This window comes from Vanessa cardui, chromosome 8 (genome assembly GCF_905220365.1).
Source record: "Vanessa cardui chromosome 8, ilVanCard2.1, whole genome shotgun sequence".
Classification (NCBI taxonomy): Eukaryota; Metazoa; Arthropoda; class Insecta; order Lepidoptera; family Nymphalidae; genus Vanessa; species Vanessa cardui.
Window position 1 is genome coordinate 786,457 of NC_061130.1, and position 19,050 is coordinate 805,506.

Sequence of the window (19,050 nt, forward strand, 5' to 3'; positions counted from 1 at the left end):
TTACCCTTGGGGTCATAAGAACTGTTATTAATATAGCAGAGTTTTCTTTGCTGCTAATTGCTTTGAGTACTGCTAGAATTATGTTGTTTACTTGGTGGTTGGGCTTTGTGCAAACCCTGGTAGGTACTACCCACTCATCAGTTATTCTACCGCCAAACAACAGTACTCAGTATTGTTGTGTTCCGTTTTGAAGGGTGAGTGAGCCAGTGTAACTACAGGCACAAGGGACAGAACATCTTAGTTCCCTAGTTTAGAGGCGCATTGACGATTTAAGGAATAGTTAATATTTTTACAGCGTTGTTGTCTATGGGTAATGGTGACCACTTACCACCAGGTAGCCCATATGCTCGTCCGCCAACCTATTTCATAAAAAATGTTCTCAATCTTAAATAAAGCTTGAAACATATGTACGTTCTATATTAATATATTTATTACACGTGTTGCAATATTCTATAATGATTGATTTTAATTTAATATTTATTCATATTAATCTGATTTTCATTTTTGTACTATGAAAAAGTACATTTTTATTATAGTAATATAGATTATCAGATAAGAAAATTTTCCTTGTGTACAAAATGTTTACGTTGCTTAATTAAGTAATTACATTTATAAAATATAACTTATATTAAATTGACCCCGAAGATGAAAACAAATAAACTCAAAATATAAAACAATTATTCTATATAACAAAAAATCTGTAACTATACAATTTCAATAATCATTATATAAAATAATTATTTAAATGTATTTATAGTTAAAGCTTTTTAAAGAAAAATATAATATAATAATAACATATAATTGTATCATTATCATATACGGCCCAAGTCCATCTATGTTATCGTGAAAAGTATTAAGATGCACAAGTGCATGGTAGGCTTTCGAACAAGAGCTTTAGACATATATGCATAAGCTCTGCAAGCTCTAATAATTACAAAGAACGCAACTTTATTATTCTACCATTACACTGTAATACTATGTATCACTGTACCATTTTCAAGGGTGAGTTAGTCAGTGTGATAAATATGTTAGCTTTTATAATTATAAGTAAAGACTAAGTGGCTATTTAAATAAATCTAATGTAATAAACAATTATAAATGCTTAAACTCAAATAGAAACCGCGGCTGCGTTTCTGAGTTTCTTTCCGGTTCTTCTCAGGTAAGGGGGTTCCTTTTTCCGAACCGGTGGTAGTGTTTAATTTGACCATCAATAAGAAAGTGTGATGCTTCTACGTTGAATAAAGTAATTTGAGTTTGAGATTGCAAAGACAAAAAAATATATAGATTTATTTAATTATTAAGTCCATAGAAAATAAATTTATAGCCCAAAAAAATATGAAAGAAATTATATTAATATGATATAAACATTTTTTGTCCGTGTTAATTAACTCCAAAGAGTTTAATTGGTGCTCACACTTATCATAAAATGAAGTCATTGACACTAAACCAACTTGAAAAATTGAAATTTGTTGACAAAAGAAAGAGGTTCAGATTAAGCTTTCAAGATTGATATGCACTTACTAACAAAGACGGTAAATTAAATATGTATGAACTCGTAAAACTAATTATATATTACCAATTATCCGTACTACTAAACTTGATTTCATAAGTTAGAACCTTGTTCACAAAAATCGGTTGTATTAATTTACAAATTACATCAGTTAAGCTACTGTTTTATATAAAATTATACATTTTAACACAATACTTACATAGTATAAAACAAAGTCCCTTCCCGCATTTTGTACATTTAGATCTTTTTAACTACGCAACGGATTTTAATGCAGTTTCACATCGATAAACAGAGTAATTTTAATGATACACATGCATAAAACATATAAATTACAGAGAGAAAATCCAATAAGCTCTACAATTCGGAAAAAACAATAATATATTTTTTACTAGCGATCAACACCGGCTTCGCACGGGTGCAATAGTGATACTAAATATACTACAGATGTTTTTTATTTGCGACATCACATTAGAAACTTCCAAAATGATCAGTGTTTCTTTTCTTTATTGTCCATGTATTATATACAAAAACCTTCCTCTCGAATCACTCTATCTATTAAAAAAACCGCATGAAAATCTGTTGCTTAATTTTCAAGATCTACGCATACAGACAGGCGGTGGTAAGCGAGTTTGTTTTATACTATGTAATGATAATGATTTTATTATAAGGACCCTTATAGTAGCCGTGTATATGTTGTAATATCATAAAACTAGTATTTTATATTAGCCAACCCTTATATATCTTTCCTGGAGTTATTTCGTTATATTAAATTTTAAGTAAGCGCCTTAGTGTCCTATCGCTATGATTTAACATCGGAGCCTTCTACTAAATTCCTAGACAATTTTCTGTGTCTAGATTTTTATTTAAGTAGAAAATAACGACTTCCTGCTGTAAAAAATGTCCGCGACGCGATGGTCGAGGAAAATGAGAAAAATTAAGACGCGAAATAAATCTAAGTATTTTATATAGGCTGAATAATTAAACCGAAGCTTACTTTTTTATAATAAAAAAATATTTATTAATGACATGTATAATGCTAGGATATATGTATATGTTAACATTCTTGTGGAAATTACTTTTCTTATTATTTTTAAGTGCAATTATTTACTTAACTGTTAAACTATTATATAGTCTAACAGTTTTTTTTTTGAAAAAACAAAACAACAACAAACAGTCTCAAAAAACGTCACTTTAATTCAAATTAAAATAAGAAAAAACTTAATTAATTTGAAGTTTCATCTTCAAAATAAACGTTCTCTTTCGTAATCACTTTCATTGAAGTAATTAAGTGGCACTAACCAACACGATCAGAGAAAGTATTTTTCGGAGCGCTAATAGAGTAAGCTTTGCCAACTTAAACTGCGGGCAAATTAAAAAAAAAGCTGTATTTAATACAACATTTAAACTAGCAGCTACATCGACCAAGTATACGTAGAAAAAACTCACAAAATGTTTTAGACAATGGAAATTTCTCCTTACTGCCATAAATAATAGAAATGTACCAAATTCTTTGATACATTTTACTAAAGGATCTCTGCACGCAATCCCACTAAAACAATTTCATATGAAAATTAGCTTGGATAGAGTCCTTCATTCTACATAATGCCAATAACTTTGAAATAATATTTGGGGCTATTAAACGCACGCATTACAAAACAAAACAATTATTCTGTTAATATGGTATATTGAATAAGGATCTATTTATATCGTAAATAAATACTTCAGCTTTAGAAAATGGAATCGTTTCCAAAAAATTTTTGAGTCATTCAGTTTATTTATTTTGATTTAAATTTAGAACGTACTCATTTTTTTTATTTGAATATTCATTTACAAACAGTGACAACAACAACAGCAGCCTGCAAATATATCACTGCTGTGTTAAGGCCTCCACTCCCTTTGAGGAGAAGGTTTTGAACCTATTTACCACACGTTCCAATGCGGGTTGGTGGAATACACTTGTGGCAGAATTTCTATGGAATTAGGTTTACACAATACACATGCAGGTTTCCTCACGATGTTTTCCTACACTGCTGATGTTGAGATGAATTATAAACACAAATTAAGCACATGATTATTCCGCTGAATATTCACAAACAGTAACACCAACATAAAAAAGGTTCAGTAATACTAGCCTACATATATCGTATACATGATCATATACATAATAGCTTGTAACATTTACGATGTTTAGATCAAAGAACACTTTACCCTCCGGTCCGTTGTAAACGCTATCGTCCTAAAACATACGCTAATGAAATTTATAATCCATAAACGCCGGAGAGAAACCGATGTTTTATAAAGACTAATAATAAACCTACGTAAAAGTACACACATACATATATTTAAATACACACACTCAGAATGTATTTATATATATGTGTGTGAGTGTGTAAATAAATTCAAGTCATTCAAGCCAAAGTCGGCATAATCAGCTAGTATATACATAATGAACTACATAATTGATTTCGCTGTTCCAACTAGTCTGGCAAAATAATATAAATGTCTATTTTATATCGACTCCATTTTTACTATTTCTTTAATATTATAATCTGGGAATATGTTTTGATTATTTTCACAAAAAAAAAATACTAAAATAAAATCAGTTTTTTATAATGATCGATAAATGATATAAATTACATTTAGCACCATGGCTTATAATGAGAGCGCGTGAATCTTACCGATGATTTCGGGTTCAAACCCAGCCACGCACCACTATATATATGTGCTTAATTTGTGTTTATAATTCATGTGCATTCCACCAACCCGCATTGGAAAATGTTCCAAACCCTCTACTTAATGGGAGAAGGCTTTAGCGCAGCAGTGGGAAATTTACAGGCTGTTACTTTACTTTTTACTTTACTTATAATGAAGTATACTTTTTATATACACTGTAAACGAGATTGACAAACACATCGAGCCTTTCATAGCAACGTCGAAATAATTGGTTTTATAAAGAAAGAAAATAAAGAAAGAGGAACGGTAAAAATGATTGCAACCTAAGCCTCTACGCAAAAATTTCCGCCGTATTTTGATTAAGATTCGAGACTTACATTCCTAAGAATCGACTCGGAAAACTTGAAGGGAAATGGTTCCTCAAACTCTTTTCACCATAAGGCTAAATTGCTCTTCCGTACAATACTTCTAATTACTGACTTATTTTTAATTTAAAAGGTGCAAGATTTCCTAAGAGACTCGGCGACTTCAAAAAATATTTCTTGGATGAGATTTTAATATGAGTTTCGTCTTTGCCTTTTTTTAGATATTCCAACCCTAATGAATTATTTCTTTTAGCGTTATATTTTTATTACAGTATGTTTACATTGATTTTTGATAAATGAAAACACATTACATTAACAGCCTGTAAATTTCCCACTACTGGGCTAAGGCCTACTTTCCCTTTCTGTCCGTTTGAGGAGAAGGTTTGGAACGTATACCACCACGCTGTTTCAATGCGTCTTGGTTGACATTATATATGTATATACGTATAGGTTTTTTCACGCTATATTTCTTCACCGCCGAGCGCGAGATTAATTAGTTAGAATCCCATGAAATTAAGTCCATGAAAATTCTGTGACGCCTTGCCTGGGTTTGAACCCGCAATCATCGGTTAAGATGCACGCGTTCTAAACACTGGACCATCTCGACTCTTTCAGTGAAATCCAGGATATAATTAAAATTCGACGACAAAGTTTGATGTCATTTGTTAAGGGCTCATTGAAATTCCTCTGACCCGAGTAATCAGTTGGTCAGGATAGATTTGTCCTTGTTGTAACCACAATTTATGTCGGTCGAGATTTCAGATGTAAATGATTGCTAACATTTAGCTTCTTGTAAATAAATAACGACTACTTGTATAAGTTTAGGGCGAATGAATATTCTCAACGCCTAAACTATGATAGTTGTTTAATATCTCAATGGTAATGTGAGGCGAGATGGCCCAGTGGTTAGAATACGCGCATCTTAACCGATAATTTTGGGTTCAAACTCAGGCAAGCACCACCGAATATTTATTTGTGTAATTTTTGATTATAAAATTCATCTTGTGCCCGGCGGTGCAAAGAAAGAGGAGGCCTAACAGTGGGAAAACTACGGACTGTTTTTATGTAGATTTTACAAAAAATATATAGAATCGAGATAGATATTAATCTGATTGTTAAAAGTATTCGATTTTTTTGATAATTTTCCTTTGTAACAGCTCAAGTTGAGACGTTTCATCAGATACGCCGCTCTTAAATCGGGTGAAGCCTGATTCTGCGCTTGATTACTTCCTGATAATATAATTTCCATATCATGATGATTACCAGTGCACCTGTGTTGCATACGTTTGTGCAAAATTATATCTTATGTCGTAGGTTTGCTTTTGTTGAGAAATATTACCTCGTCGAAACAGTAGGCTTGTTGTTTGATGAAAGTTTATTATGATAAAAATAAAATACACAAGATATAGAGCGTAAATTAAAATAGAATAAAATACTTTTTCATGTAAATAATTCTTTGTATAATACCGATGCAGGTAGTACAATGAACAAATAAAAATTCCAAATTTTAAAAGCGATAAGACAGCGTACTAAGGAACGTCAAGAGATAAGGTGGTATAAACACTAAAAATCTGTAAATACGCTTAAAATACTTCAACTCAACACAACCGAAATATACAAAACTAAACTGCAACAACCAACAAATTGTTTGAAAGTTTTTAATTTATTCAGTACTTAGCAAGACATGCTCCCCGTTTAATTATTACAGAGTTGCCGAGTGACGACAATAAAAGCACAAAGCGAAGCTTGCCCATAAATTTTTAACGTCTTCACAAAACAACGTTCATTTACTCCCTTTGAGACTACATTATGAGTGTAATCCTGGAATGGAGTAATCCCATCCTATAATGGACTCCCGTATTAATGAAAATTTTAATTTATTACACAATAAAAGTTTAAATCAATTTCGTAGAGCAAGTCTTTGGTATTCAATTTGTGTTTCAGTCATAACGCATGTATTGCTAACGACGTGGGTACATTATAAAAGATAGTCCTTAATAATGTTTCGAAGGTAATAAAGTACATTAGCACCGCAAAAGGTAATTAAAATTGTAAATCTGTAATTGCGATTGTCACTTATGATGTAATAGCTGTGCCCGTGAACTTGTACGCGTTTGAATGGAAAAAAAATGTTATTGTAGCTTAAGTTACTCCTTATTATATCAGTTATCTGCCAGTGAAATTCCCGTCGAAATCGGTCCAACCGTTCCGGAGATTAGCCGGAACAATATGCATTGAGTAATGTTACAAACAGACACTCCATTTTTATTATATGAATACATATAAAAACAACAAGCAACCATATCAAACTATTTATTTATTTGAATGGCACATCAACAGTACATACATTAAACACTTAAAACTAAACATATAAAACTGACACTTATCCGATGTATGTACCAATTACAGACGTACACAGCACTGCTGAAGATTACTGTCTGGTTTATAATAATACTTAACTATTGAGATTACAAAAAACTAAATTAAATTACAGTAGAAAGACTTACGTGATGATAGGTACCACCTACTCAGACATTCTACCATTAAAAAGGAGTATCCAGTGTTACTACAGGCACAAGGAAGATGATATCTTAGAGTTCGGTTGGTTGCGCATTGTCGATGCTATGAATGGTTAATATTTTACAACGCCAGTGGTGACCATCAGGTGACCCAATATCGTCTATTTATATCATAAAAAAGCATCAAACACAACGCATTAAACACTAAAAAGAAAAAGTGTGTGGAATAAATATATACAAATGTAGTAATAAAAATACGTCCATTTAAAATATCGTGTAAATGTGCTATTAAAACTGTAAAGCGATGACAGATTTTATTTGCTACACTAATTTATGATCTCTATTTTTATTGGTGTAGAAATTATAAATTTAACCAATCACAAAATAAAGATAGAAATCGTTTGTCAAAGTAGTATAGAATTTACGGCTCGTAAAAATCTATGTGGTCACATTTATTAAAGAAAATTAGCTTATTTATATATCATTAGTAAAAACTTAAAATTATACAAAAATCTGTTATTCAAATTGATTAAAACAATACATATATATACAATACTTATCATTTGAAAAACGCACAAAAAAAAGTCATTAAAATATATAGAATATATCGCGTTCGACGTTTATATATTAGTATAATACATTATTGTGGAGTCAGTGGATTGAATCACCAAGCAATTTCCCTACATTGTCGTATGAACATGAATTAGATAAATGAAAACTCAGTGATACCTTATTCAAACTGGCAATAATTAATAAGTATTAAATCCTCTATAAATAAACAATACCTAAATAAAGAATTTAAATAAATACTTTTAAAAAAAATAATTCTTTCTTCACTGATCATCAACTTTTGAATCGTCATTTAACAACTGTACTCAGTGAAGCTATCAGCGGTTCGGCAAAAGATTCTATCGAAAAGAACCGACAAGAAACTCAGTAGTGATAAAAATGTCAATAACACTTTTAGTCATCAAGTCGTACGCAAAATATAGTTGAATGTTACACGAATTACAGTCTGCCCATTCCTATGCCTACCGCCTGATTCGCACATGCGAAAGTTGTAAACTTAATTACTCAATCAAAGCCAGTATATTCGCTATAACTTGTCAAATAAATCAGGAGTTTGTTGAGTCGTTAACTCCATTGTAACGTTTTATTGAGCCGTCAAACAATACTCGGATCCGATCATTACTTTAATTATCATTTGTTTCAGTATATTGTGATTAAATTATAATTAGTATAAATTAAAAATTTAAAGCATATGAAACGCACTAAAGGTAAAATAATTATAACGCTATTGTGACTCGTCGATTTGAATTTGATATTCGATTGTCATAGCACTTTAAGAAGTTTTACTTCTACTTCATAATTGACAGAAGCGTTTATTGATTTTTGAAATTTTAGCAATACATCATTAAAAAGTATAAAACAAAGTCTGTCTGTCCTTATTTAATTATTTATTAAATAAAAACAAACTACATAGAAGTTTTACTTCGTAAACTTTAGATTGACAAAAATCTATACAGCAACTAATCCTAGATCAGTACTTAGATAAAATTAATTGCGTGTTAAAACTACTAAACCAACTTCATATACTCATGTAAAATTTATAGTTTTCAGTAACGATGTTCCTATTTAAACTAACTATTAAAACGTAAGTAACCTTATTATGTGCGATAAACTGAACATATAAAGTACAATGAGTGTAAAAGTTATATAATCCGAAGATATGGCTTCGTACAGTCACCAAGAAACGCAATCTAGTCCTGCAAAGGAGGTACCGAGGTATGTATTTAATTAATTTATTCTCGACTGAATCAGCCATTGTTCTAACAAAGATTCCTACATAAAACTCACATTTAAAACAGAATAAACTTTAATTAACGCTATAAATTTACATACATTTACCTACCTGCTTATTCTACTACCTGCTTAAAGTAAACTAATGTATCGATAAATTCAGGAAGTAGTTTTGTTAGAGCTTGATGTAAAACTTATATACGGGTCTTATGTAACTATAAGACTCTTATATAAACCTAAAATATATATAATAAATAAATATGAGCCAACATCACATACATTACTCTGATCCCAATGTAAGTAGCTAAAGCACAAACACCCAGACCCAAGACAATAATGATAATCTACATCGATTCGGCCGGGAATCGAGCCCGGGACCTCAGAATGGCGTATCCCTGAAAACCGGTGTACACACCACTCGACAACGGAGGTCGTCATCAATAAATATAGTCAACCGACTTCAAAAAGGAGGAGGTTATCAATTCGTCTGTATTTGTTTTTTTTTTATGTTTGTTACCTCACTCTACCAGCTCCAAATATTACAATAACTATAACTGCGTTATATAATCGTAAATCGACTTTTCAGTACTCTAATATTTTTCATTTCATTTTACCTAGGAGGACTATAAAAATATGTTAAATATTCAATTATTTTTATTACTTGTAGTGCAATTTTATTTGTTTTAAAATATTGTTTCGTTTGATGTCGGTTTTTCTTTTTATTAAAATTTTTATTTAGTATAAATATTACACGTTTCCCTTAAGATTGGTCACCGTAACCGAAATTGGTCAGGACGATATCATACTTAATAGTAATCATTATCATAGTTGACAGCACGACATATACTAACAACAATAAGTATATCCAATGAAAGTTATGTCCGTACATTTTTGACCTTTTATTACTGCCTGACCCATATACCCGTTCTCTCTGTCTTATGTTTTTAATAAAAACAGCTTATAGTAATGTAAATAATGAGGACTTGCAGAACAATAACATCTTTTGTCTCTTTCTCTCGCTATCGCTTTCCTGTACATTAAAAAATGGTCGCTCAACTTTATTTATATGGATTTATATCATGATATTACAATTCCATTCGAAATTCAAGATTTGAATTGATTCGATAAATATAGAATTCTCTATTTGAAATTCGAATACACAATATGAATTAAACCTTTATTCATTCGAAAAAAAACCTTTGTAATCAAATATCAAATAAAATTCGAATGAACATTATTATTATCTATCATGTAATGAAAACATGACATAAATGAATAAAATAAAACAAAGTGAAAAGCTATTAATATCACACTTTTATCGGTCGTCAAATTAGTTTATCTGTTGGACAGATGCCAGTAGCCTGTAAGTTATCTCGAGACAAATTGAAATTATTATTTTATTCCAACTGTTTGGACAATTGATTGACGATTGTAATTAGTGATTGGCATTTCGAGATAAAGGTTGGAGTTGATAATTTTGTAGTTTCTTGTATCTGGGTCGACCACCCACGCTTGAAATAGTACATTACTGTTCCGATATTAAAGACGAGTACATCTCATCATCATTTTAGTTTCCATGGATTGTAACACGTTGAAAATTTAAATTATTTTGTATATTTGTCATGTTATCAGATTCTGCCAGAGATTCTATGGGTCAGTAACCATCAGGTCTATATGATAGTCTACCTTTTTGAAGGCATTCAGCGTTGGACTGTTTTGTTCTTTGGCATTTACAAACTCTCAAGGTCATGTTCCAGCATAGAATTACCAATGGTAGATATTATTATAGATTCGTTTGATACCTCCGAGGAAACATCCAATATATTGCTATTGACCAATCTTTACTTTTCAGATTATTACAAATTTATGTAACTTTAAGTAAAAGTTTTACTTTTACTTTACTTTATGTAACTTCACTTTTCTTTTTGGTCCAAATTGGTCGGACAGATATCCAATATTACATCTGTAGTAAAATTGAATATAAAATTATTTATTTTACACCAAAACAATTACTTGCATTTAAATTTTTTATTTTTATTTTATGGTGTAGGTTGGCGGACGAGCATATGGTCCACCTGATGGTAAATGGTCACCATCAACCATAGACAATGAAGCTGTAAGAAATACTATCTCTTCATTACATCGTCAATGCGACTCCAATCTTGGGAACTAAGATGCTATGTCCCTTGTAACTGTAGTTACATTAGCTTACTCACCCTTTAAATCGGAACACAACAATACTGCGTACTGTTGTTTAACGGTAGAATATCTGATGGGTGGGTGGTACCTACCCAGGCGGGCTTGCACAAAGCCTTACCACCAAAAATATGTGTTATTGTGATTTAATATATATTCATAGTCTTAAACACTACATATGAACGTAATATTGAGATAAAAAAGTCACAAAGAGTTTATACAAGAGAGTTACACAATTAACTTTAGCTACTATATGCAGTCCCATGTTGTTCTGAAAAGTTACATCACCGACAACAAATACATTCGATTGAACACACGCGATCCCAATACAGCTTTAAATTGATGTTAAAATAAATAACAGCGGATATGAATACTTCGTATGTTACCAGTTTATATTGAAACAAATCATGTTCCGAGTAAATACGCGTAAAAATCGTTCGCAGATCGCTGGGAAGAACAAAAAATGCGGATACAGCTATTGGTTATTCGTTGTTTGGTCCATTTGGAGCCCCTACTATTTGCACTTTCATTTACAATTACTAACAGTTTACAAGTCAGGGAGCAGAGATGGCCCAGTGGTTAGAACGAGTGCATCTAAACCGATGATTTCGGGTTCAAACCCAGGCAATGACAACTATATATATGTGCTTAATTTGTGTTTATAATTCAGCTCGTGCTCGGAAATCTGCATGTGTCTAATTTATTTGAAATTCTGCCACATGTGCATCCCACCAACCCGCATGGGAACAGCGTGGTGGAATATGTTCCAAACCCTCTACTTAATGGGAAAAGAGGCCTTAGGGAGTACTCATGTAAGATCCGACAATAACACGGTGCATGAGTTTAATTATACACACAAATTTAGCACATGAAAATTTAATGATACCTATCCTTATCCTTCTATCTTACCGTTAGGGTAGTACTTAGTATTTGAACTTTAAGACCATCTTGAGTTTTTTACGATAAATTAGTTCAAATCAATAATGTGTGAGTTTAATCATCTATTTTTATATTAATAACTGCGAGGCTGTACGCCGACTGCTCTATTCCCTCTTGTAAAAAATATGAGTGCATATGCACTAGAACCCCTACCTCGCAACTGAAACATAATTACGCATAGTATTTTTTGTTTAGTTGTGTTATGGCTCGATTGATGTTGCGTTTTAAAGCTTTAGAAGGTTTTTAAGTTTGCCTGTTTTTAACGCGATAAAATTATTATATTTCTATGATAAAAAAATAGTCAATATTTTTTTTTGTATTCATTGATTTTTATACAGGACATTCAAATGTATTTTTTCTATAAACATTATTATTTGGGAAAATATTATATATTAATAATAAACATTATTGCGTAGTGGTTTTTCTTGGTAGGCTCTATATTTTAAAGGCAAGTATCTACATTGAAATTTATCCCATAATATGGACGGTTCGAAAATACTTACATGTGTCTGAAATATTCTTTAATAATAATGATATTGATTTTAGTTTTGTTCTCGAATATGTCCTGCTATGATTATATTTTTATATGTACAGTCAGAGTAAGAAAACCTTCGTCAGTTTTCAAATTAATTCCTTTATCAAGTCTTAAACACTTAGTACCTTCTGAATCTAAACATCAAATCATTGCGACGCAGTATGTCATTCTCGATCGGTGAAGCAGATTATCGCTTATACTGAGCACACGAAAAAAGATCTTAAGGTGACGAACCTTTTCTTACCCCGACTATACATTTATATATTGAAGTAAAAAAGGATTAGTCTATGACGTACCTCGAATCTAGTTTATTGTGTGTTAAACGCACTTTAAATCGGAATATCGAGAATAAATGGTTGGGGCGGTCCATTTTTGTCTACAGTCGGATGTAAAATCAATACAATGACTGCAGCAAGCTCACAGACATTTGTTTTCGGCCGGTTGCATTTAAAATGTTTATTTTTTTAATTCTCCCAAAAGAGCTGCTATCTCGTCTATTGATAGGGCGTTTATTGTTTTTGAACGTATTGGCTTTACACGTTCGTTTTAAAAATGATCGTGAATCAGCAAAAAATGTATGAATTCTCTATTACATTAATATTTATCATTTTTTTTGATAATGATAGTAGCTCAACTACCAAACTATACTATGTAGATTACTAGCGACCGGCCCCGGCTTCACACTTGTACAATACTGATACTAAATATAATACAAAAATTATTTATTTACGACATCACATTACAAACTTCTAAAATTTTATTCTATTTTTTATTTACTATAATGTCCATGTATTATATACAAAGACCTTCCTCTCGAATCACTCTTTCTATTAAAAAAACCGCATCAAAATCTGTTGCGTAGTTTTAAAAATTTAAGCATACAAAAGGGACATAGGAAAAGGCGACTTTGCTTTTTCCTATGTAGTGATACATATTTATACAAACGCACACATGTAAAACGTATTACTTACTCCTTTTCACTACTATATTTATACTTTCATTGCTGTCTTAAATTTTTTAGTGCAATAAATATTTAAACTAATTGTGTAATTATATTATAGTTTTTTATGAGTTACGTAATGCTTGATGTAATAAAATACAAGCACATTAATGTATTACTAAAAACTGGTAAGGACTTAAGTTGAATTAAACACGTTTTTCGCGAGGAAATCCTGTAAGAAACTTTCTTAAGATAAAGTTAGTACGCAACTTGAATTTAAAGTTACTTTTAATTAACTTAAAAATTGTAATTAAACTTATGATGTAGTTACAGCTGGATAAGATGCATCTTTTAAGTATAAAACAAAAGAAATCCGAATCTATTTGAAATGTATTACTAATTCTTATACAGGAATGAATTTAATCACTAATCAATGTACTGTCTAGAAGCAAAGCTTTATAAAAAGGAATATGTGCATGGTCGAGTAGTATATACTCCGGACTTCATGGGTTCGCCGCTCTGAGGTCCCGGGTTCGATTCCCGACCGAGGCGATGTTGAAAAAGTTCATTAGTTTTCTATGTTGTCATGGGTCTAGGTGTTAGTGGTACCGTCGTTATTTCAGATTTTCCATAACACAAGGGCTTTAGCTACTTACATTGAGATCAGAGTAATGTATGTGATGTTGTCCAGTATTATTTATATACATTCTGCAGTCTATATAATGCAGTTTTTGTCGTTTCTATGTTATGTAGAAGAATCATCGTTATTATCTTAATTAACGTAAGACTGTTTGAAGTTACATTGCTATTTTTATGAAATCATTTCAACCATTTTCGTCCGCCCGATAATCGCGTTATAATAAAACACTGAATATATAAAATAATAAAGATATAAATATCTCTTATAAAAATCCGAATGCTATAAATTTAGATTTACGAATGAATTTTAGTGCTTCCATCAATTCTCTAAGTCCTATCGCCATAAATTCGCATATAGCACCTTTATTCGGGAATGGACGATAAATTTTTATTTTAAAACTGATCACGAATACTAGGTACAGAATTTCATATTAGTAGTGCTATGCTATTATGAATTATGGCGCGATTATCTGCCCATGAAATATAACAGGGGGAAGCGCTGTGTGTGACAGTTAACCAGCGTTATATAAAATATTATGCAAAAAGAGTGAGTTAGAAAAATTGTCGGCATGTTCACCTCATCTGAAACGCCAGATACTTTATTATTATTTTGTTATTACATTGGATAAAAGTTTATAAAAACATCGTAATGGGTTGTAACAGCCAAGATGGCCCAGTGGTTAGAAAACGTGCATTTTAGGCGATGATTGCGTGTTCAAACCCAGGAAAGCACCGCTGAATATTCATGAGCTTAATTTGTGTTTATAATACATCTCGTGATCGGCGGTGAAAGAAAACATCGTGAGGAAACCTACATGTGTCTAATTACATAGAAATTCTGCCACGTGTGTATTCCACCAATCCGCATTTGAACAGCGTGGTGGAATATGTTTCGAAGCTTCTCCTCAAAAGGGAGAGGAGTTCTTAGGTCTTGGGAAATTTACAGGATTGTTATTTGTAAGTATCTTTTATTGTTAGTCAGTTGACATGATTGGGGATTAAAGTATTTAACGAGTCCCTATGATTTAATATACCTATATCAGAGCTGGGAGTATCTAGTATCTAACATTATTAGCAATTACTAAACCTAGTGTTCGTTTAATGTTCGAAATTCGAACAGAACCATTATTGCCAAATTAAAGGATAATATGGAATGAAATTAGTATGTTTTGAACAACTGTTAGATTAGCTATGTTACCTACATACCTTTATTTATTGACTGTATAAGAACTGTATTTACAACTGACTTCAAAAAGGAGGAGATTATTGTATTTTTTTTATGTTTTTTACCTCATGACTTTTCACTGGGTGGACCGATTTTGATAATTTTTTTTGTTTGAATGCTAGTGCTTCCCTTATGGTCCCATATTGTTTTTTGATAGATACTATGTGGTTATCTTGGCTGACACCGGCTCCAAATATAACAATAACTATAACTACGCTATATAATCGTAAATCGATTTTTAAGTAGTCTAATATTTTTCATTTAATTTTACTTAAGAGGACTCTAAAAAATATGTTAAATACGCAATTATTTTAATTTTAATTATTTTTATTATTTTTTAGTGCATATTCATTTGTTTTAAAATAGTGTTTCGTTTGAAGTCGGTTTTTCTTTTTGTTACGTAAGTTTAAAATTCAAAGAACAAAAGAAAATGCTTTCTCATCTAAGGAGTCAAATATTAGTAATGTGATTGGTCTTTACTCTATACTAATACTTACTAGTCAACGCCCGCGGCTTTGGTCACGTATTAGGGTGTTGGCTGTCATGTGTTAGACAAAAAAGTACCCTATTTCTTTTCTTGGATTTCAGGTTTGTTTTAAAACAAATTTAATCAAATTCGGTTCAGCGGTTTGATCTGAAAGAGCGACAGACAGACAAACAGACAAAAATACTCTAACGTTTATAACATTAATATGGATTATGTCAATCAATCAAAATTAATTTATTTAAGTAGGCTTTTACAAGCACTTTTTGAATCGTCATTTAACAATTAAGTGAAGCTACCACCGGTTCGGAAAGTAGATCGACTCGACTCGACTCTTTTTCAAAATTTACAAAATACAGTCATGTTAGTTAAAAACAATTACATATGTATGTAATGTATTCTGCCGGGAAGTCAACAGGTATTAATTTCACGCTTTTTTATGATCTAAACTAACCAACCAACTATATATAACCAACTCATGAGCAAATAATTATTCAATTCACCAAACTGTTATGAAAAATATGTTCAATATTGTTATATCCACTTCAGCTCTATCGTAACAACTATTATTAAGGCACATAGGAAGTTTGAAAATCCAGCTTAGGAAGCTTCAGTACCGCCTCAGTAAAGATCACCCACTACCCGTACACAACAACCTGCCTTTCATAAAATATAAATTCTACAAGAGCTTTACAGTATCAGAGCTTTACTGTCTATTCACGTCATGAAGATCGATATTTTTGTGCTTTTTTTATGTAGCTCGTTACGAGTACGGCTTGGTATTAAATTCTAGACGTATCAAAAGCTTACAAACAGCTGGTAAATGTCCCACTGCGGAAAAAACATCTGTTTTTCTTAAACAAAGGCTTCGATTTATATACCATACTATCTCAGAGTTAGGAAGAATCAAAGAAATTAAATATATACATTTTTACATTTAAATATATATAATATAATTATCCGAAATATTTCAATCACTCTCAATGAATGAAAATGATGTGAATACATAATTTATTCAGCTTCCTCATACATCGGAATTTAAATTGAGTTTTATTATTTAATAAAGTTGAAATTCAATTAACCCAATTTTTAAATAAGTTAAATTAGAATGTTTGACTTATTTTTCAGTACCTATATCTGACAATTAATTAATTTTAGTAATAGTATATAAAATAAATATTATTTATAACCTGTTTAAACAGGTTTAAAAAAAGACACATCAATTTAATTTGTTACAAATATTATTTCTTTATAAATTAAGGTAATATTATCGATGTAACCACTGGTTCAAACCACTTGCAACAATTTTACAACGACAGAGAACGTCGGGATATTTGCATAGTTGGAATTTTCTTCTCATTTTCATTCCGCCCCGGGCCCGGCGACATCCCACTCTTCCGGGAGAGACGTGTGAATGTAATTTTTAGAAGCTTAGAAAAATGCGGCACGTGTCTGAAAAATACACTCATAATTGCTCATGTCACATATTTTACGTCGCTAAAATGATAATCATATCACTTGTTATGAAATAACAGCCTGAATATATACCACTGCGTTGAACCCAGAACCTCATAATCTACAGCGTTAAACGATAAAAAAGCGTGGAGTTAATACCTGTTGACTTCCAAGCAGGATATATTAATTTAAATAATTGTATTAACTAACATGACTTTGTATTACAATCTTAGTTCCCAAGGCTGGTGGCACATTGAGAATGTAAGGAATAGTTAATATTTCTTACAGCGTCATTGTCTATGGGTGTCATGGTGACCAATTACCATCAGGTGGCCCATATGCTCGTCCGCCAACTTATTCCATAAAAAACGAAAAAAACTAATTTAATAGTACTAATTGATAAATGAATTACTAAAAAAATAAAATCCCATTTTATCATTGATTCTTGATTCGTTTCGAAACAGTTGCAAATTGTTTTAATCGATCGATTTAAAACAGCTTATAAAATACTTTATTCAACAGGATTCAATGTTAAATAAGGCTACCACCACTTCCAAATGGAAATTCTCCTGGGAGAGTCCAAACTTCAGTAGTTGCGTACTCTTTTAAAACCGTTTAATTCAAAGTGAATATATTACTAAATGAAAATCAACGACTCCGTAATTCGTTTTGCATTAATCAAAAATAGAAAAGAAAGAGATTAATAATTAAAATATTAATTGGTGGGAGATTTTTGGGCAAATCTAAGTCCCCACTCAAAATATATTGTACGAGCAAATATCAATACTTTAATTTAAAAGAGCGAGTGTAACTACAGGTTTAAGGTACATCTTAGTTCCCAAAGTTGGCGGCACATTGCCAATGTAAGGGATAGTCAATATTTTTAACAGCGCCAATGTATTTGAACTGTGGTGACCACTCAACATCAGGTGGCCTATTTACTTGTCGTATTTCGTAAACAAAAATACAAAAATCGTTGTATTATGCCTTTAATAATCGAGGAGTTCCCTCATTAACTCAGGGATTCCATTATCTGAATTGGATCTCGATAAAATGAAAAAAAACTACCCTTACTTATTAAATAAGTAACATCTGAGTATCGCAAGCTGTATTTGATGGATACTCAGCATAGTTATGAACACGGCTGTGTATTTCCGTTACACAAACAACAGTTTATTAATTAAGGATTCGTTTTCGGTAAATGAGCTCAAATTAAACTGGTCTTTAGAAAATTTTAGTTCGGATTCAGCTTTTTCAAGAGCCGACCGCATTTCGAATACGGTTTTGGCTGCGTGGTTTAAACCATTGTTTCACACAAAGCTGGGCGCTTGTAGATACGTATATTGTTCTCTTAAATTCCAAACAAAACATTATGTGTGTTCTAGATATTCCATGTTCAGAACGGCTTTCGGCGCCATTTTATTAGGAATTTTACTACCTATTAATAAATTTAAAAGGAGCCGCAATAGCCCAGTTGTTAGAACTGTGCATAGTTTGTGATTATAATCAATCTCGTCGTTAGAGGAAGGAAAAGGAAAACATAGGAAGGAAACCTGCATATTTTAGAAGAACTTCTGCTATATATCGACCAATCTGGTTTGGAGCAACGTGCAGGAATAAACTTCAAAACTTTCTTCATAAGAATAGAATACTTTAGCCTAGTGGTGAAGTATTTACTGACTGTTGCTTTTATTTAAGAAAATATTATACAATACTATTTTATATGACTGTAGGTATACTTTTTACTGCTTTTAGCTGATGACTAGATAT

At 31.5% G+C, this 19,050-nt stretch overlaps 1 protein-coding gene across 2 annotated transcripts in view; it reads left to right on the forward strand.

The window, feature by feature from the left end:
* LOC124531981 (kinesin-like protein CG14535) overlaps positions 1–19,050 on the forward strand; it is a 415,871-nt gene that overhangs the window by 284,624 nt on the left and 112,197 nt on the right. The window contains exon 2 of one of the 2 annotated variants that reach the window (XM_047106586.1): positions 8,681–8,852. The exons of the other annotated variant lie outside the window; for it this stretch is intronic. Coding sequence (XP_046962542.1) covers positions 8,797–8,852 — 56 coding nt within the window. The 5' untranslated portion in view covers positions 8,681–8,796. The remainder of the gene's footprint in view (positions 1–8,680; positions 8,853–19,050) is intronic. 2 annotated transcript variants of the gene reach the window in all.